The sequence below is a fragment of the Aspergillus homomorphus genome, assembly GCF_003184865.1.
Source record: "Aspergillus homomorphus CBS 101889 unplaced genomic scaffold BO97scaffold_59, whole genome shotgun sequence".
In the NCBI taxonomy this organism is placed as follows: domain Eukaryota; kingdom Fungi; phylum Ascomycota; class Eurotiomycetes; order Eurotiales; family Aspergillaceae; genus Aspergillus; species Aspergillus homomorphus.
Genome location: NW_020291945.1, coordinates 14,936 through 33,831, shown reverse-complemented (window position 1 = coordinate 33,831; position 18,896 = coordinate 14,936). Strand labels below are relative to the sequence as shown.

General features: G+C 49.2%; 10 protein-coding genes across 10 annotated transcripts; 6 read left to right on the top strand and 4 right to left on the bottom strand.

Moving 5' to 3' along the window:
- Window positions 1–952: 952 nt before the first annotated feature.
- On the top strand, window positions 953–1,610 carry BO97DRAFT_418284 (uncharacterized protein; the record flags this gene model as incomplete). The annotated part of the gene is made up of 3 exons (XM_025696514.1): window positions 953–1,253; window positions 1,366–1,487; window positions 1,581–1,610. The coding sequence occupies 3 exons, from the start codon at window positions 953–955 to the stop codon at window positions 1,608–1,610; spliced, it is 453 nt and encodes a 150-aa protein (XP_025546886.1).
- Window positions 1,611–2,139: 529 nt separating this feature from the next.
- On the top strand, window positions 2,140–4,222 carry BO97DRAFT_234480 (C2H2-type zinc finger protein). The gene is made up of 4 exons (XM_025690738.1): window positions 2,140–2,267; window positions 2,357–3,246; window positions 3,306–3,617; window positions 3,740–4,222. The coding sequence occupies exons 2-4, from the start codon at window positions 2,488–2,490 to the stop codon at window positions 4,031–4,033; spliced, it is 1,365 nt and encodes a 454-aa protein (XP_025546885.1). The 5' UTR covers window positions 2,140–2,267; window positions 2,357–2,487; the 3' UTR covers window positions 4,034–4,222.
- A 27-nt stretch (window positions 4,223–4,249) lies between these two features.
- Window positions 4,250–5,670, bottom strand: BO97DRAFT_399355 (putative mitochondrial folate carrier protein Flx1). The gene is made up of 3 exons (XM_025694242.1): window positions 5,437–5,670; window positions 5,090–5,335; window positions 4,250–4,998 (listed from the first exon to the last, which is right to left on the bottom strand). The coding sequence occupies exons 1-3, from the start codon at window positions 5,552–5,554 to the stop codon at window positions 4,412–4,414; spliced, it is 951 nt and encodes a 316-aa protein (XP_025546884.1). The 5' UTR covers window positions 5,555–5,670; the 3' UTR covers window positions 4,250–4,411.
- Window positions 5,671–5,838: 168 nt separating this feature from the next.
- BO97DRAFT_408736 (mitochondrial import receptor subunit TOM7) lies at window positions 5,839–6,783 on the bottom strand. Its single transcript, XM_025695929.1, has 5 exons — window positions 6,596–6,783; window positions 6,480–6,526; window positions 6,387–6,415; window positions 6,273–6,309; window positions 5,839–6,204 (listed from the first exon to the last, which is right to left on the bottom strand). Exons 1-5 carry the CDS (start codon window positions 6,620–6,622, stop codon window positions 6,183–6,185), a joined length of 162 nt encoding a protein of 53 aa, XP_025546883.1. The 5' UTR covers window positions 6,623–6,783; the 3' UTR covers window positions 5,839–6,182.
- Window positions 6,784–7,040: 257 nt separating this feature from the next.
- BO97DRAFT_473419 (U2 snRNP complex subunit HSH49) lies at window positions 7,041–8,647 on the top strand (the record flags this gene model as incomplete). Its single annotated transcript, XM_025700235.1, has 3 exons — window positions 7,041–7,060; window positions 7,122–7,497; window positions 7,584–8,647. The coding sequence occupies 3 exons, from the start codon at window positions 7,041–7,043 to the stop codon at window positions 8,247–8,249; spliced, it is 1,062 nt and encodes a 353-aa protein (XP_025546882.1). The 3' UTR covers window positions 8,250–8,647.
- Window positions 8,555–9,431, bottom strand: BO97DRAFT_399350 (DUF2015 domain-containing protein). Its single transcript, XM_025694241.1, has 2 exons — window positions 9,145–9,431; window positions 8,555–9,087 (listed from the first exon to the last, which is right to left on the bottom strand). Exons 1-2 carry the CDS (start codon window positions 9,197–9,199, stop codon window positions 8,768–8,770), a joined length of 375 nt encoding a protein of 124 aa, XP_025546881.1. The 5' UTR covers window positions 9,200–9,431; the 3' UTR covers window positions 8,555–8,767.
- A 190-nt stretch (window positions 9,432–9,621) lies between these two features.
- Window positions 9,622–10,703, top strand: BO97DRAFT_408734 (60S ribosomal protein L28). The gene is made up of 5 exons (XM_025695928.1): window positions 9,622–9,765; window positions 9,910–10,004; window positions 10,060–10,083; window positions 10,142–10,263; window positions 10,350–10,703. The coding sequence occupies exons 1-5, from the start codon at window positions 9,714–9,716 to the stop codon at window positions 10,525–10,527; spliced, it is 471 nt and encodes a 156-aa protein (XP_025546880.1). The 5' UTR covers window positions 9,622–9,713; the 3' UTR covers window positions 10,528–10,703.
- Window positions 10,704–12,067: 1,364 nt separating this feature from the next.
- On the top strand, window positions 12,068–13,565 carry BO97DRAFT_438125 (malate dehydrogenase; the record flags this gene model as incomplete). Its single annotated transcript, XM_025697899.1, has 8 exons — window positions 12,068–12,080; window positions 12,190–12,221; window positions 12,307–12,417; window positions 12,488–12,575; window positions 12,639–13,016; window positions 13,077–13,161; window positions 13,221–13,365; window positions 13,425–13,565. 8 exons carry the CDS (start codon window positions 12,068–12,070, stop codon window positions 13,563–13,565), a joined length of 993 nt encoding a protein of 330 aa, XP_025546879.1.
- Window positions 13,566–14,038: 473 nt separating this feature from the next.
- Window positions 14,039–17,485, bottom strand: BO97DRAFT_438124 (uncharacterized protein; the record flags this gene model as incomplete). Its single annotated transcript, XM_025697898.1, has 10 exons — window positions 14,039–14,170; window positions 14,242–14,331; window positions 14,392–14,509; window positions 14,626–14,851; window positions 15,551–15,978; window positions 16,046–16,271; window positions 16,328–16,433; window positions 16,506–16,822; window positions 17,016–17,231; window positions 17,338–17,485. 10 exons carry the CDS (start codon window positions 17,483–17,485, stop codon window positions 14,039–14,041), a joined length of 2,007 nt encoding a protein of 668 aa, XP_025546878.1.
- A 384-nt stretch (window positions 17,486–17,869) lies between these two features.
- BO97DRAFT_399335 (DUF2423 domain-containing protein) lies at window positions 17,870–18,801 on the top strand. Its single transcript, XM_025694240.1, has 3 exons — window positions 17,870–18,181; window positions 18,252–18,299; window positions 18,382–18,801. Exons 1-3 carry the CDS (start codon window positions 18,001–18,003, stop codon window positions 18,522–18,524), a joined length of 372 nt encoding a protein of 123 aa, XP_025546877.1. The 5' UTR covers window positions 17,870–18,000; the 3' UTR covers window positions 18,525–18,801.
- Window positions 18,802–18,896: the final 95 nt, after the last annotated feature.

Below are 18,896 nucleotides of genomic sequence, written 5' to 3'. Positions count from 1 at the left end.
CCTGTGTCTCCCCATACGAGCGCGAAAGACCACCATGCCGTGATCTACATACTGCCAGGTGATGACGATGATCCTTCGAGCCCGCGAGGGTTCCAGCCTCCAAAGGAGTCCCCATTGGCTGAGATGGACTCCGACAGCTCAGGTGCCTGCGTAAATGACGAGGGTATCCTGGTCGCTCCAAGAATTGCAATACGAGAATGGTTGAACTGCCCTTAGGTAAGCAGCATGACAGCGAAGATTATAAAAATAAAAAAAAAGGCAGCAAGTAACTACAGTGTCTTCTCTCTGGGTTCTAATGAAAGAGGGCTGTCATACCTCGCCGTCCTGGGATCGAAATCTGCTCAGAGCTTCGGATGATCATCATCTCAAGTCGGAAGGGCTGGCTAGCTTCCAGTTGATCGACTACTACGGTGGGGAAGCGGGCTTCGTACTAGTCAGGTACTAAACCAGAGCTAACCTGTGTCGAAGATACTGTACTTGTTCCCCCACCTCTCATTCGTGCAATGGATCATTACATCCGACGATGGAGGTCAGACGAGTATCAGGTACAGAGAGAGGACTTAGGTCCTCATGAATACCTGTCCGTTTGGATGACAATCACAAGCCCTCTCAGCCTGGGCCTCGAGCTCAGCTGAAAAGCTACTTATGGCATTCAGATCGATGATTCAGCTATTCAGACCATATTATCTCTTTGACAGCCAACCAAAATACTCCGTACCGTCAACGCGGTGATTGTCAGCCCGATCGGAAGGACACCACACATTCCGCGATTGGGTCAAAGTGTCCACGAGTAGTCCTACTAGTCATTTGCTCCGTCCATCATGCAGCCCTCAACAAGACCTTTTCTTTTTCGCCCCATTGTCTGGGGCGCAAAGGGACCAAAGAAGGGAGAAAAAGCGACGGGGGTGAAAGAAAGATCGCAGGCAAATGAGGTTAAGCTGGTCTAAAAACCATGCATCAGCTTTGGGGCTTAGCTCTCGCAATCCGGGCAAGGTTCCCTGGGGCAATGGCCAATCTTGTCTTCTACGAACCAAACCCGAGTCACAATCTACCGGCGTTATTATCCGCTTTTGGGATCCGTCAATTGCATTGTAATGTATGGAATTCGCACCCGAACCTTCACACAGTGACAAAGCAGGGTCCACCTAACCTGTCGGGCGAGTTTGTGGGTGAGGCATTAGACAAATGGAAGCATGATATGCGCGCGCTCAGGACAAGCGGAGGCAATATACAAGTTGCTAAAGTACGTTCAGGTAAGTCTCGAGTGATTGCTGCATAACCCACAGCCCATGTTTCAAACCTTTCCCCTCCGATTTTGATTTTTTTTTTTAAATAATTCTTATTTGTATTTCCACTTGCATTTAGCTGACATCCGCCATTCTCGGCCCCCGCCTCTCCCCCCTGAGCCTTCGATCTTGCCTCTTACCAACCTAAGCAGTAATGGACTGGCTCACTGGCATACTGGCATTACTGGGATACATACATACGTACGTACGTACATACATACAACCACAAATCAATACATACCAGCATCCATACATACATGATGCATACGGACATACCTATCGATCTTTTTGCAGTCCGTCCAAGCCTCCAGCTACCTAGACTAGGTACCAGCTAGCAAGCCAGATCCCTGCCGATTTCCACCCCGCTGCTTCCGCTATTCTGGGACACTGAGAAGGGGGTGGGCGGGATTGACTTGTATATCTAGTTCTAGATTGCCTCCTCTCAGCTGTCAAAAACAGGGAACAGAGAGGAACCGTGTCAACAAATTCCGCCAAAACAAATTTCAAGGCCAAAGGCGAAGAAAAACAATCGTCTGAGGTTGTAATCTGGGGAGTCATCAAGTTTGACGCTAACGTTTCCCTTTTTTCTTGCATGCTGGTCCATCTTCCTTGTTAGAGGACTGGTGATATACAGAGCGGAGAGACACCACTTGGAAACCAATCCGTACTTGCTCATTAGCCAATCCTACTGCTGCTGGAATCGTCGTCTACCATTATTCTCACCGGTTACAACTGCCAAGTCATATCGAACATCCGTCCACTTCTCTCACATCATCGGTCTTCTCAAGGTCTTATCATATACGGGCATAGTCGACAGGAGCTAGAGCGACATATCCACCTTGCGGGGCTCTGAAGGTCTCCTCTAGACCGATGCTTGCTTTTTAAGATCCGACTTTGCAATCGATCTGGATCTTATTTCACTTAGCTGCGGTCTTCTTTGCTTCTTTCCCCCTTGGAGGAAGACAGCCGTCTACCTTGGCAGTAAGGCTCCTCGCCTCATCAGTCTTGTCTCTTTCGGGCCCTATCTACAAGCGTCAAGTATGTGCAGAGCTAAAATGTTACCACAGCAGAAGCCCAATTGCCGGTGTCAGTCTTCTTCCCGTGATTCAATCACGGAAAGAGGATTAGAGCGGAGACGTCAGGGGTTGAAAGTTCTACATACGCTTTAAAATCTGAGATATCGATTTGCAAAATCATCGTCATGGAGACAGCAGAACCTGTATCATACGAATTCCCAAGTCATGCTGTTGGAGCCGTTGCCCCCCGTCGGATGATGAACACCGGTCTCAGCCACAACATATCTTTTTACACCAACCCAGCAGCTTCGTTTCCTCTTTCATTCCACCCGCATTCATCGACCGGTTATGGATTCGGACACCTCATCAACCATCACCACCACCACCCGCACCACCATAATTCGCACCCAGGCTATCAGCATTACTTTGTAGCAGGCCAGCAGCCGCTAAATTCTCAGCCTGCGCGCCTTTCATCAGAGCCGCCATCAATCCAGCCGATTCCCGAGATTCGACCGGCCAAGAATGCACTGAATCGGGTGACGAAAGATGCACTGACCAGGGTTGAGCGCAAGTCTGACTCGCAGCAGCCGACGACTGGAGGACCAGCACAGGAGAAAATACTATGCACAAATGAAATTGAATTCTCGACAGAAGTGGACATCCTTATGAAAGCAATACAATCCAAGGCTAGCACTCAGGCGGTGGGCGGACAATCACTCCCTCCACTTCAGCAACTGACGCACGGAGGGAGCAATACCTTCTCCCATTCATATTCGACCCCACCAGCCACGAACCCGAGTTGTACTGTGATGGTTGAAGATCAGCCATCCCGGTCAGGAAAGAAGCGCAAGTATGCTTGCACCCTTCCACATTGCGGCAAGGGCTTTGCGCAGAAGACACATCTTGACATCCACATGAGGGCCCACACAGGAGACAAACCCTTTGTGAGCGAGCCAATCTCCCAAGAAAGCAGTGCAAAAGGTACTAACGGTTTGTCTGTAAGGTTTGCAAAGAGCCCTCGTGTGGCCAGCGTTTTTCTCAGCTTGGAAACTTGAAGGTAGGCTCGCTCCTGTGCTTGATGTTGCCGCAAGACGGACGAAGACTCCTGGATAGCATCAAAGTAAGCTTATACGTATATCAGACGCACCAGCGACGCCATACAGGAGAAAAGCCCTTCTCCTGTGAGATATGCCACAAACGGTTTGCCCAACGGGGCAATGTCCGCGCGCACAAGATTACCCACCAACACGCAAAGCCGTTCACTTGTCTCCTAGATGACTGTGGTAAACAATTCACACAGCTGGGCAATCTAAAGGTGTGGTTTTGTATGAGTCAAACTTAACCGGGTGGACTTAGTGGTACTGACTAGCGTGGCAGTCTCATCAGAACAAATTCCACGCAGCTACACTAAGGAACCTGACTCTGAAATTCTCCCAGATGACAGATGCAGATAACATGAGCCCACAAGACCAGAAACTCTGGGAATATTTTGCTACCTTGTACAAGAATAGCAACAAGGGTATTAAAGGTCGCGGGAAGGACCGGAGGATTTCTCCCCTTTCAAGATCGGAGACCAGGCCCGATTCTTGCAGAAGGATCCCTTCCATAGGCAACGATGACGATAAACTGCGCCGCGCAAGCTACGGAGATACGTCGACTTATAACTGTAGCTCCAGTAGCGACGAAGAGGATGCCGAACCTTACTTCCTTGACAGGCAGGGACAGACTTAATTTGGAATTGATATCTCTTATTGCCCTTGCTCTCATCACTACTGAGATTAGGCCACGATACGTGATACGATTGAATTGGGCATTCTGCTTCTGACTTCAACGTACAAAAGAACATCGAAGTGAGCTCGAGGTCAAGAGAGAACTTGACCACGGTCCTACTTTGAACGTGCATAGGATACTTTTTACAGCATATTATAAACTAGGTCTTTGAAAGTGCCTTTTATTACTTGATTCGCCTTTATCGTCTTGCGGGCAATGTGAAAGTACTCGCGCTCAAGGTTACCCTTGAAGTAATGACGGACATTATGATTGACTTCGGAGTAGATGAGGTAAGCTGGCGGCGTCTTGAGATAGCTCACTGGGTATTAATGCCTTCAACTAGTCACTAAGAACCAGCCTGGGCAGATATGCTCGAGTGTTTTCATACACAAGGAAGGTGACCCATGTGCTGGGTAATACACGCAGCAGATTTGGCGCCAGCCCTTTGTAGAAGCCCTTGATCCCTTCCTCCGTCCAAATCTGCACCACCGCATCTCGAACGCCCATGTAAACGAGATGAGCATCGTAGGTCTGCAACCGGGATCGCAGCACCTGGTAGGGATACGAAACGCACCCAGCAAAGAGTTTCGAGAGGCTAGACAGGACAAAGTAGTCAACGTTTCCAAGCTCTGATGACGTTGGCTGCCATGAGCTCAGGCCGCCGGTGCCGTTGAAGACGTCCCCGGCCGCCATGCGGGTGCGATACAGCTTCATCTTTTCATAAGCCATGAATTGCAGCGCACCATGGCTGACCCCAAGCATCGCCGGAACCAGACCCCTATAAAAGCCGGATATGCCGTCTGAGCGGAATATCTGTCTCGCGCCCATGGCGAGCGAGGCGTAGGCTCCCGGCGCCTGGGAGCCGGTCGATAGCATACGGGTTTTGATAACCCATATGGGATTCGTTAAAATAGACGTCAGCATACCTAAAGGGTAATCACGGGTTCTTGAAATTAGCGGAATTGCCAAAGTCCCCTGCTGCCTGACAGTGACACTCTGGGTCTAGAGAGGACGTACCGGCGAAACCCGAGGCTAGAAAGTAGTCGGTCGAGCTCAGGCCCCGACCTGGATCATCACCACGCCGAGCTCGCATCAAATTCTTGATATTGCCATAGCATAGGAAGTAGAGGGCCCAGCTGGTTGAATTTCCAACAAGATTAGGCGTCAGACCTCGGTAGAAAGCCGCCAAGCCGCCTTCATGCTGAAAGATATCCCGGACAAGTCGGAGTGATCTACGGCCCCGAAATGTCGAAGACCGATCGACTAGAACGTTGTGCGGTACTCAGGTCAGTTGAAGAACAGGTTGGTTTGGTGAAAGAATGGTGAGTAGCGTGGTACTAGTTTAGGAAGAAAGAGAGGCACACCCTGAAGTCGAGTCTTGACCAGGTCAAGAGGATGCAGGCAGAGCGTCGAAACAATTCCTGCCGTGAACCCTGCTACGGTCTCCACAAAGGATGACGACAGACCATCCTTGCCAGTCATGAACCCTTCAATCCCTCCGAAAAGGTTCGAGCTGCTGGTCTTTTGAAAATACCTAGGATAGAAAAGATCCCAGTCTTGGCGTCGGTGCGAATCAGATTGGTGTAGTTAAAGCAACGACGAAAAAGCGCACCGACCTGGGCCTGAGTTCGTGTGGTTTAGCTTGGCGGGCCGGGGCGTGCGGGATAAGTCCAGAGCAATCTCCGGTCATGATCCAGAAGTTTAGGACCATGTCGAATCCTATTTCTACTAGGCAAATGAGAATCCCTTGTTCTTACAGCTCTGTAGTGTTGAACAATCTAAACGGCTCCAGTGCGTCACTTTCAAGTATGGTACTTGGGATAGAAACAACAACACCGGATGAAGTCATTCGCGCGAAAAACAAACAGCATCAAGAAGAAAAATGACAAAGCGCAACACAGGTTTTAAAATACACATTCGTCGGTGCTAGGCTCCTGAACATCCAGTATAGAATTTCTACAGGGCAAGAGAGAGAAAGAGGCTCCCTTCGAGGGAACAATTCGGCCGATTCTCCTACCCGGGCTAGCAACAGACCCATTGAATAAGATCTCGAGTGCCCATTGTCCAAGGGCAGGCCCCGTCGTGCGATACAATCAATCCTTCTATGACTCTATGCAAGCGGCGAGAACAACCTGTGTGCCATGATGGTTAGCCGGTTGTATACATTGGAGGGATATCGGAACAGGGATCTCGTTCGTACTTGAATAGAGAAGGCTTTGGCTCGCTGTAAGTGTAGCCTATCGTGTCATAATCAGTATAAGGACCATCTTTGTTGCTTCCGACACGAGGAAGGCTCGTGGTCGCAGAACCATACCGAGATAAATGATCAGAGGGAGATATCCACTAATACGAAAACAACCATCAGTTCCAATTCCTAAGGGGCTTGGTATATCTAGGAAGAACTCACTAGTGGATGGCAACTCTGGAGACGTCAATAACCTTCGAGATACGCTCCTAATGATCATAGACAACTGTAAGCAAGTCCGATATAAAAGCTACTCGAAATAGGGCATATGAACTTACCTTGGTTTCTTCGGAAAATTGGACCATGGTGAGCGATCGGTAGCTTCTGAATCGTGAGCAGAATTGCGATTCGAATAAGTATTAGGAAGGTCTAGAGGGTCGAGCTACCAAGCAGTAAGAATGAGACGTTGACTATATTGTACGATTTGAAGTGGTCACGGACGACGGGAAGGAGGTGAAGCTCAAAGTTTTCTGGGGCTGACAGAAACGTACCGCTCCGCCGAACGCTTTCTGGCTCCAGCAGACAATCAAGTCCTCCGCAGCTTTCGCCTCTCCACCACCTCCCCTCCCCCCTTCTCTGTTATGTCAGAGTCTCAACACATCCTAGTCGATATCTACTACAAGCACGCGTTTTTATCCTTCTCCCTGTCTCATTTCTTCCTTTCATCCTGTCAAGCAATTGTGGTCTGTCTAGGAATCACCCATCAGTCTTTCACCGCGCGCCATGTCTGGCGCAAGACATTGGTAGGTGCTGTACGCTTTCCATCGCAAGCTCACGATTCCAGATCACTGATTAACTAGGTAGGGAACAAGATAAAGAGGCTACCGTCTACATTGGGAACCTCGATGAGCGGGTCACAGATAGCCTGGTATGGGAGCTGATGCTTCAAGCCGGGCGCATCGTTAACGTTCACCTGCCGAAAGATCGAGTCACACAATCGCATCAAGGTTATGGCTTCGTGGAATTTATCAGCGAAGAGGATGCAGAGTATGCTTCGCGCATCATGAATGGGATTCGCTTGTACGGAAAACCCATACGCGTGAATAAGGCATCCGCCGACAAGCAGAAGTCCGTGGAAATAGGTGCAGAGCTATTCGTCGGTAACCTCGACCCAATGGTGACAGAGCAGGTTCTATATGATACTTTTAGTCGCTTTGGGAATTTGTTAACTTTACCAAAGGCATGCGCCCCTTCTCTCGGTGGCCTTGCGCCGCAGATCCGAATGTCATTGCTCGCAAGCTGACTGACGCTTTTCTTTTGACGCAGATCGCAAGAGATGATAACAATCTATCGAAGGGCTACGGGTTCGTATCATTTGCCGACTTCGAATCGTCGGATGCCGCCATAGCCAACATGAATGGCCAGTATCTGATGAATAAACAAGTTTCAGTCCAATATGCATACAAGAAGGACGGCAAAGGCGAGCGGCACGGTGACCAGGCGGAGCGGATGCTGGCGGCGCAGGCTCGTAAACATAACGTGCGTCCGCCCACTCAACCTCTACCGACGCAGTTTTCCGGAACAGGGACTCCTTCGGTACCGGCAGGGATCGCTAATGGCGACAATTCCCGGCCCGTGAGCACTGGTCCACCTGATTTGGGTTTGGGGAGGGGCATGCCGCCTCCCACTATGGGCTATCAAAATACGCCGCCTACTCAGCCGAATCGACCAGTTCATCCTCCTACATCTCTAGCGACCCCGCCGCCAGGTTTGCCAGCACGGCCTCCACCTTCGCAAGCGGGTTACGGAGGACCGCAAGCTTTTCTTCCCACTGGCTTCAATAGTGCTGGTCAACAGCCACCCTACCCTGTCCAAGCAGCAGCTCCACCGGGTTTTGCACAGCCGGGCTACGGCCCTGCTACGGGTACCCCTGGGCCTCCCCCTCCGCTGCCGCCAGGGTTTCAACAACCTGGCTATGGGCGAGGTCATTGAATCTCAATATCGCATTAGCCATGTTTTGAATAATTATTCGAATAACGACAGCTGGTTCCACCGGACAGCTCTCGCTCCGAAGGGTGTACTTGGCCCAGAACAGCCCTGGAACAGAACGCTTCCCCACTTTACGATAAGAAGACGCTTGTATGTTTTCTTCGAGGCGCTTCTCTTGCATGGACTTACCGCATAATCCCGTTACAATCAAAACCTGAACTCGTGCAAGAATGACCCTTTCTTGTTTCTCTGCCACTAAACACACTGGTGCTTGTCAATGCTAGATCGATGCATAACGCGTGAATGCAATTGATGGTGATGGCTACAGAATCCGGCGATTCTACCAGGCCTTGCAGCGAACCCCATATAGCGGACTGTACAACAAATACCATTTCAGCGATTTCCCGAATAAAGTGCCATGTATGATAAAGTATTACAATATACCTATATGCTGTGCACACAAAACAAGCAGTGGTAAGCGCTACAGTGAGCACGAGAGATTCAGCTTGTAGAGAACGTGGTTAAGAAAAGGAAACAAATTTGGGATCTCTGGGCCGACCATCCGGGCCGATATTGTTTCTGGCAAACCGTTGCTCCGTGTAAATGCGACGAGCTTCATCAAAATCGACTTTCTGCCGGTGCATGATCCTCCGAATGTCGCGTTTGGCAAGGCTGTCTAATCCAGCTCGATTATCTCCATCCGCAATGTTCGCAGCAAGATCAAACTGCGTAGATGTCAAGCCAGTTTCGACATCGCCGGCAAAACTAGAAGGAAGGCGATAGTAGATATATTCGGGCACGGGGATCAAGGGTAGCCATCGAGAGCGCGTAAGGTAGAGTGCTAAAGACATCGTTTCAGTACTAGGCCGACATAATATATTGAGCGCCCAAAGCATACCTGTGCCGCCAATGATAACAGTGAAGGTCAGAAAGAACAGGATATAGTAGGCCATGGTCCAAGGGCTTGCCTATAGTAGGACTTGGTGAGAACTGCGCCGAATCCAGATCGCAATCGTGCAGTTGTTGACAGCGGTATGACAAAGCTCGCCTTCTCTTTGCTTGAAAGCGTTGCTTAGTAGAAAGCAGAGGCGGCTGCCACGACTCACTACATGGGCGACATTAGAAGTAAAACGAGGATGGGATATGGATGTGGAGAAGAAGCCAAATATGGGCCGTGCAGATGCTCCTGACGTTATGTATGAGCCCAGCCTGGGATGCAGCCTTGTTAGTGCCTAGCGGATTAGGCATCAAGGCACTAATTCACATCATTTTAGGCCCACTGCACTATTTGTTCTATCCCTAAAGCGGCCTGCTTAGCGAGACCCGCGGCCTTTTCCAGCGTTGCCATTCTTGGCGCTGGCACACACACAGGGCTATTAGTATTGGAGGCAAGAGTCGCATATACCGAACGGACTCGCGACGAATTTGATTTCCCCGTAACCTCAAGCTTCACACGTTATCTTCGCAATGGCCGCCGAAAGAACCAACGTCTCCAGCGATCTCGTCTGGCAGATTACCCGTACGTCACTATCCCTCGCACAAACCCCAGGCAAAGAAATGGAATCATAAATCAGACACCCCAAAAATCTACCTCTTGCCATCTACCAGGAAATCGGCATCACCTCTCCTCGAATCCAGGCTAATGAGTGATATCCGACAACAGGCAACCAGAATGCTTTCTTGGTCAAGCGTAACAGCGGTGGTGGTTCTCAATTCTCCCGTGACCCCTTGAACGTGCAGAACAAGCAATCTTTCAAGGTAAGAGCGCCGCCCTAGGACACTCCCGCTTCTTATTGCTAACGTTGTTATTTAGTACGCCGGCTATGCCAACAACAAGGTAGTTCGCACCATATCTCCATTGATTTGCGAACAAATCCCCTGATCTGTTATCACAGGCCATTGGTGTCCAGGCCACTGAGAACGGCGGTGTTGTCGTCCTCACCAAGAAATCCAACCCCCAGCAGCCCGCGAAGAACATCGTCACCGTGAGCTACGGTCCTAGCGCTTCCACTCGCAAGTAGGTAGACGCCATCTGTTACTGCTCCGTTCTGTCCAAAGCACATCAAATGTCTGACTTGCCCTTTTTTTTTTTGCGCTTCATAGGATCTTCAAGGGTGTTGCCGACAAAACCGCTAAGAACGGCTACCGTGCCGATCTGCGTGAAGCCGCCGTCGCCCGTGTGAGTGCCATCCGCCGCTCCCAGAAGCCCAAGAAGGAGTCTCCTCCTCAGAAGCTCCGTGGTGTGCAGGCCAAGAAGGCCGCGGAAAAGGACCAGGAGTAAGTAACAACAGTAGCAAGAGAGATTCTAGGGTTGGAGTTCGCCGAAGACGACGCATCAACCATAGCAGGGCTGTGTCAGCCCAAAGGCGGAAGTACTCTTAGTCATGCTGCGTGATATTGCTACCATGAGGACCACCACCGGCCATGTGAGATAAAATAATCCTCTAAATGAAAAAGGAAAAATGTCAAAAAAAGTTCACATTATGCCTCGCGGGTATCTTGCCTCTTTCCTGCTGTGTGATCACCCATTTGACTCAAACATACTGTCATCGCCTTGGGGTGACAATAATAAACCTTGTAAGGTTGAGTTGAGAACATTTCGGGAGGTTAAAGGAAACTGATAGCCGTGTCTCGGACCAAAGAAACACTCCTACCATTCATTACTTGGTAGGCCAACAGTAACCGCGCATTTACCGTAGGATATCCATGATTAGAGAACCAGACGATCCGTCTTTTTCCGAAGACCATCCATCATCAGTGGAAGGAGTAGAAGACTTCTGAATGAGGAGGAAGGGTGGCATTCAGGTACCGACAAACTCCGCCGGAAGCTGGGGCGAGAAGGATAGCCAACAACATTCTATTAGCAAACAGGGAAGAATCCGGACGGAGAGGACGGATGGACCGAGCCGACCTATCGAATTGTAATCCATTCGACCATCTCCAAACCACAAGGGGTTCCCCAAGGATGACGACAATTGAGGATACCCCCAAGGAAGCTGAGTGATTGACCTCGGTTCCCATACGCAGTTGGCGTTATCGTGGCGGCCAGTTTCTTTCTTCTTCTTTTCCCCTTATGACGAGTAGTAGTAGTTCCTACCTAGGTAGTGAATAAAGGTTAGGTACTTACTATGTACTGTACAGTAGTGTACTGTACAGTGTACATCTACATACAGATGATCCAGCCTCCTGGGACAGCAAGCTTCCCCTCGTCCCCTCCCCCACATGTGATTACCACCAAACAAGCTGGGTCTATATAAGTCCGGTCATTGCAATACCTGGTCTGTCAATTTCACTCACTCATTCACTCACGCTTTCTCTGGTCAAATTGTTAATCTTGCCAGACGACATCTTATCCTGCAGAGGAGTTCTGCACAAAGGTAAGAAAGAAGTACTGTACTCAAGAGTCATTTCCAGGCAACTGATTCTCTTCACTTGCCCTCCTCCCCCCCACCTGATCTGCTCTGTCCTTTTGTTTTCTCTCTCCCTCCTCTCTCTCGCTTTGTTGGGCTACGATCTACGGACAATACCCCTCCTTCCTTTCCCCACGGTTTCAGTTACCCCTCTTTTTCTCCCCAAGGCTCCCTCCGATGAGAAGGCACTTTCCCTGACCTGCTCACCGTGAACTGTGACCGTACCACCACTACTGGAAACCCCACACAACCCCTCTCCCTCCTGTTATCAAACAAAAGATTCCCTCCCTCTCCCTCCTCTTTATTGCTCAATTTCTTCCCTTTGCTACACCTCTTCCTCACACACCTCTCACTCACGCCATCTTCTAGCTCTTTGTCTGTCCCTTTTTTCGATTATTCACATCATCGAAAATGGTTAAAGCTGGTGAGCCGTTTACCGCCCCCCCCATCCTTCTACCCGCACGCAACGCCACCTAGATCCAAATGACAGTAGACAAACAACCATTTGGCATTGACTGACCCTGGTTCAACAGCTGTTCTTGGCGCATCTGGCGGCATTGGCCAGGTCTGTATTTCTCTATTGAGGGCCGTCCTAATTTTCCCATTCACCCCTAGCTGACTGTTGCGTCCTCTATTTTCGTGATGGATAGCCTTTGTCTTTGCTACTGAAGACTTCTCCGCTGGTCGACGAACTCGCCTTGTACGATGTTGTCAACACTCCAGGTGTTGCTGCCGACCTTTCCCACATCTCTTCTGTTGCTGTAGGTGCCTGTGGCCCCGGATCTAAACTAAAGCAACAGTGTTAACTGAGGGTTTCCTTCTCCCTTGCAGAAAATCACCGGCTACTTGCCTAAGGACGATGGCCTCAAGCATGCTCTGACTGGGGCTGATATTGTCGTCATCCCGGCTGGAATACCCCGTGGGTTCTGCTTTTCTTCAACCTAAAAAGTCGCCATGCACTAATCCAAAAACTGGCTCATAGGCAAGCCTGGAATGACCCGCGATGATCTTTTCAAGATCAACGCCGGTATTGTGCGCGACCTGGTCAAGGGTATTGCCGAGTTCTCTCCCAAAGCGTTCGTTCTTATCATCTCCAACCCTGTCAACTCCACGGTTCCCATTGCTGCAGAGGTTCTCAAGGCCGCTGGCGTCTTCGACCCCAAGCGCCTCTTTGGTGTGACCACTCTGGATGTTGTACGCGCAGAGACTTTCACCCAAGAATTTTCGGGCCAGAAGAACCCATCTACCGTTCGGATTCCAGTCGTGGGCGGTCACTCCGGTGAAACTATTGTTCCCCTTTTCAGCAAGGCTACTCCTGCCTTCCAGATCCCATCGGACAAGTACGATGCCTTGGTCAACCGTGAGTCATTTCCGCTTCCGCCACCGGTCCGTATGAATGTGTGCGCTTACGCTAGCCCAGGTGTACAGTTTGGTGGAGATGAGGTTGTCAAGGCCAAGGATGGCGCTGGCTCCGCGACGCTGTCTATGGCTTTTGCCGGTTTCAGGTCTGGCTTCCATCTATCACGGCGATGCTATGCCTCAAACATATCTAATTCCGTCTTAGATTTGCTGAAAGTGTGATCAAGGCATCCAAGGGTCAGGCAGACATTGTTGAGCCCACATTTGTGTATCTGCCTGGTGTTGCCGGTGGTGACGAGCTTGTTAAGGCAACAGGTGTCGAGTTCTTTTCTACTCTTGTGGCTCTTGGGGTAGGTTTTGATAACTCATTGCGAGTCAAGCCTTGACTAGTGCTAACGCTACAAAACAGGAGAACGGTGCAGAGAAGGCTGTCAACGTCTTGGATGGAATCACGGACCAGGAGAAGAAGCTTCTCGAGGCCTGTAACAAGGGCTTGAAAGGAAACATCGAGAAGGGCATCGATTTCATTAAGAACCCTCCACCAAAGTAAATTCGTCCATCCCCGCACATCATTTACAAGTTCTTCTTCGTCCGCGACCCGATGATCAGTTGATACCGTACACTTTGTCTCCCCCGGAAAGACACCTCTCGGTTGATTGAGCCATCGTTCCCGGACACGGATATGGATAGAATATCGCTGATCGTTGTCATCCCTTGAAGATAGGCTCTGAAGGACGAAGTGGTGAAGACACAACAGGCGTGGAACATATCGAAGTAGGACCGTAACTTAGGTACGAGCAGTTTGCACAATACAGTCGAGCATCATGTATATTTTTGCCTGGGTATCTGATCATGTAGCATCTGGTGGCCGGCTGAACCGTGGGTTGGTTGGTAGGGTTGGTAGGCGGGAGGGACGAGCTGTGACAGTATTGAGTCTGTCATGACTCCTGTGTTCGTAGGTGCTCCATCTCTACAAGCGATCATGCTTGACTGCTGGCGTGTAGGAGGTCGGAGCTTGTCTGATCACGATTTCGGATTGACAGTCTTGATTTGAAACGTAGCTCCTGGAAGCTCGGCAGTTTCTGCTTGGACAGTGGTGGCAATGCCCAGGTTGAAAAGCGCGCCACGAATGACACCGCATGGGAACCACAGATACTTTCAGGCACCAAAAACAATTAGTAGGTAGCCCTAAATATGAATCACCGCGAGGGCTGGAGGGGCCATACCGCTTGAGCCATTGACACCGATTCACTTCGCATGGATGTGCTCATTCTGGCGAATGGCCGAAATGAATTGTCGGTCAAGACATATACGCCCTGGAAATCCAGACTTAGAATTGCCCCATTTCGCAGTGTTTCTATGTGTTCGGTGCCTACCCGGTGATTGGTCTTCAGGTTATCGACTTGTTTCTTGAAGAGGATGGTCCAAAGGTCTTTGCAAAGAAACTTGATCACATCTAAGCTGTCCACAAAACGCGGGCGGTCTCGAGCGAATCTGTTCAAGTCGAGTCGAGTTGATATGAGTTAGCAGACACGAAACGACCGCAACCGCCATGTCATGCCTGTCCCTCCGAAAGATAGTCTTTTCAAGTGACATCTGAGGGGCCGTACCGTTCAGCAAGCCCTTGGCCGACTCTGTAACCGAGAGACTCAAGCCTGAAAAAAGTTGTCTCTTTGATTTCTTCATCATCTGGCATACCGTCGTCTGTTGTGAGCTCTTTCGTTAGGCGCTCAGCCATTGGCACGAGCTCTATGAGGAGAAAATCCAAGCACGAGGCGCCGAGCAGGCGAGATTGCGATTCGGAGGCATGGTTGTTGAGTGACGTGGACGATTCCGCTGACATAGTATCCGATGTTGCCGGTTTTGTTGAGAGGAAACCAAGAATAGGGTACTTATGAATCAAGTATATGGCATTCTAGAGTGTTTTAGAACAAGGGGCTGAGGGCCAACTGATAGATAGGGTGCCTCCGCCCGCAAGGTCACGGGTGAGGAGTGATTCCGGATAGTAACCAGAACCTACTGGGTCTCCGTATAGTACAATACAATACAGTACCATATAATCGGAAATAGTACTCCGTACCTCGCAGCATTCCAATTACATGCAGGCAACAATGAGGCGCTCGAATTGCCAGCTGGGCGCAATTTCTGTGGCTGTAAGTATGATAGTAAGTAGTGTGACTCCCTCTCATGTTAATCAATCATGGGTGCTTCTATGCTCTAAATCTTCTAATGATAGGATTACGGAGATAAGATTTGACGCTGAGCATACACAAGTGCAGCCCGTCGTGCATATCAATTGGTTCGAATTCTTTGAGCAAATTGTGTAAAGGAGAATGCAGTAATATCTCGTCCAATCCAACGCACTCATCAATCCCCATGGTATAATGATAACCAGTTTCCAATTACCGAATGCGCCGTGACACCTTGCATGGATGCTTCAATATTTTGATGGCTGATAATCGCCTGCCTGGCCCCGATAATCGGGGCTGAGCTGGTCAGATAACAAGAGACCGCCTCCATCTCTAAGACCACTACTGTACGAGTCGTGATATTCTGAACGAAGTAAGCTCCTTCCAACTTCACCCAGCGCGGGCCGTTTGGCCGGTCTAATCGGAAGATCGTCGTCGCCATCGTCATCATTGTCGCTGCCAGTAAGGTCAATCACTTGGGCTGCAGGACGCTTATTCATCGACGAGGGAACTGCGGACGAGGTTGCAGAGGGTTCGCGTGATTGAAGTGGGGTCTGCTGCAGGGTCAAGTTGACGGCAGAGAGACTCTCTTGCTTGATTGGTGTCATCCCGGGATCATTAATCTCTATCAGTTCATCGTCATCGTCTGTCGTCGGTGTAGTCTTCCCAGCCTTCTCGGGCTCTTCGAGATTAGGGTTGTACCATCTCCCATCTGGTTCAACAATGACTTGTTCAACGTCTAGCGGAGTCGACCGAAGTATGTCATCCACATATCTGACGAATAGTTTTAGTTCTCCTGTTACACCTTCCCCTAGCGCGCAAGGTCAATATCTGCACTTACTGGTCTATTTGTAATGACTCGAAACTGGTCGCTTTGGAACATACAGGGCACAACCATTGCGGGGCTTGTTCCTGTAGTTGTAAGAATGAAGACGCGTCAAAACATTGATTATGGGTGCAAATGATGGAGCGACAGGGAACCGCAATTCTAGTATGCGACAAAGGACACTTGAGTGACATTACACTCGAGGTCGCGACGATTTCCGTGTCGTCTGCTTTGCTCCTCACTAAGAACATATTAGCTAGAATTTCTCGAGTGAAGCGAATGCATAAGAACGCATACTTTCGCGCAGGACTTGTTCTTTTGTGATTGTTTTTCTGTTTTTCAATTCGGCAACAAGCTCTTCTACTGGATGCCGCTGGACAAGGTTAACTAGAACAAAGAATCTCTATCGAAAAATTAGCAATTAAACAGAGATTAAGCCCGATACCGCACGAATAACGGATACATCAGTGCTTACCTTTTGTGTGAGCGCAAATGTCAAGACAACGGTGTTTTGATACCCTGCCTTTTTGCGAACATAACTGGTAATGTCCGCCGGTCTTGTTGTACCCGGCTTGTTCTTGAGGCCCCGCAAATTGGCTTTGACCTCATCGAGATTTGTCTTGAGTTCAACTTGATGAGGGAATGCTATATCCGACTTGGTATATTGATTGAGACCCGTATCTGCAGCGCAAAACACCATCACCCGGAGATTCGGGTCAGTTTGCAATTTGGATGCCATACTAGGCGTGAAGGTGACTTTCAGCTCCACGCTATCCCGAGTGTGCTCGCGTACTTTGGTATTTTAGGGTCACTGGCAGTTCTTCAGATGGGATAATGAACTAACCTTTGCATTCCGCTGTCGGAGTCAATTGATCCAGTACCGTGTAGAAGGGACTGTCTTTGAATGTCAAGCGCCCTATTTAGTGATGGCGGGTTATTCAGGCTGTTGAAAGTATAAAGGGCCGAAGCATCAAGCTTCAAATACCTGGGGTATTGGCATGCGACGGCACTGTCATGCTCATAGTTGGTGGTCTGTGCTGCGTGGGCATAGACTGACTGATTGAAGACTGTTGATATTGCTGACTAGATAGAGAATGCGACATTATAGGCGCTGGCATCGACCGGTGTGCTGTATGATATATGAATTTCCTCAGGCTATCATACTTCTCGATATGGCCCGCTTCGCTGAGCCTATCAATGTCTATTGTCTCTCGAAAAGGGTTAACAGAATTTTGACCAACGGCAATGGCTTCAGAGAAAAGGTCTCTATAACGAAGAGCACTGCGGGTATGGGGGATAAAACACACAATCTATGATCCGTATTTGCAGTGACGCCTTCACTCCCGAGACCGCAAGTCCCTCGTTCCTCAATATCTCCTTCAACTGCGCATTGGTTAGGGTTTTTACCAGAGCCACTGTGCTCTGGAGATCGTGAAATGAAATATCTGATGTCATTTTGAGTCCAGCCGAGTGTCTCCGTATTGTGGTATATGCAGCCAACTGTGGTCTCAGGAAGAAGTATAATTCAAGATAATTGCGCTATGCTGAGCAACACCGTTCAAAGACATCGCAATACTCGCTGTGAGTAAGACCATAAATCGTTAGAAGCAAAGCTCGGTAGTCAGCAAAGTAAGCATTGGAGATATCGTACGCGATGTGCGCTGAGTTCTTGGCTACTCATTTGTACAGCCTAGACAGATGGTGATTGCGGAGTTGTGAAGAGCCTCCGATCGATGTGATGACATAAGATCAGTCGCCGCGCAAGTTAGTGTTAACCTAGTTCAGTAGAAGGGGGGGCAGGGTAATTTCCCCGAGGCGATAAGATAAAGACTTTATCGATGCAGATCTAAGAAAAATCTGCAAAACCCATTGCTCACAACCCATATCGCCAAGCCAATATCTTTTTTCATTCTTCATTCACTGTCGATATATTATTCAATCATTGAGACTATCTGCCTTCTTTTTCAAACATGGCGAAGAGTGGTCGAGCCAGTGTCATCAAGCGCAACAGGGCCAGTTTGCGAGCCACTGTCTTTGCGCCTGCCGTCGATGCAAGAACTGAAAGACTCTCCGCAAAGCTGCAGGAACTTGCCGCCCAGCCAAAGCCAAATGAAAGCAAATCAAAGATGGAGTTGGACTCAACAAACTGTGGTAGGTTCTTTCTCAATGATGTTGCTCAGCCCGAACTTACAGAAAGCATCGATTGACACTGAAATTTTAGATGCCCAAGCTAGTGAGGCAAAGTCAAAGACAACAGAATCTAATGAAGGTATTTATTATTCAGATCTATCGCTCCTGTGATGAAATCATACGTTACTGTTTCGTACTTAAGGCTCATCTCACGACTATAGATATGGATATCGATCAGAAACCCCATTATACCCACGGTCGCTCTAAAAAGTCAGGGCGCATTCAGAAGAATAAGAAAAATCGCTCATCGATAGTCTTCCGTCCTCACCCTTTGAAGGCCAAAAGAATGTCTAAGAAGAAATAAATGAACTCGCCTTGCGCATGTTCAGCTTGCAAAAGTTTACATCTGGAGTTCTGGAGTTCATATGTGATCTGGCTTCATATCATTAGCCATCTCGTCATTTGCCCGTTCAGCTAGGTCATGGTTAAGGACGGTTCGCAATCGAACAGTCGAGCAACACAGATACAATACATTTTCGTTGTCCAGGTTTCTATTTCACAAACAGAATGTCTGAGTAGGTGATAAGCTCTCAAGTTTCCAGAAACGACGTAGCAGTATTTCGAAACCCTTATCATAATGGTCTCATCGGCAAGGCACTCATGAATACTTCGTAATTATGGTCTGCAAAGTGCCCTGGTGTATCCGACCGAGGGCGGTCAGTTGGGTCAGTCCTAT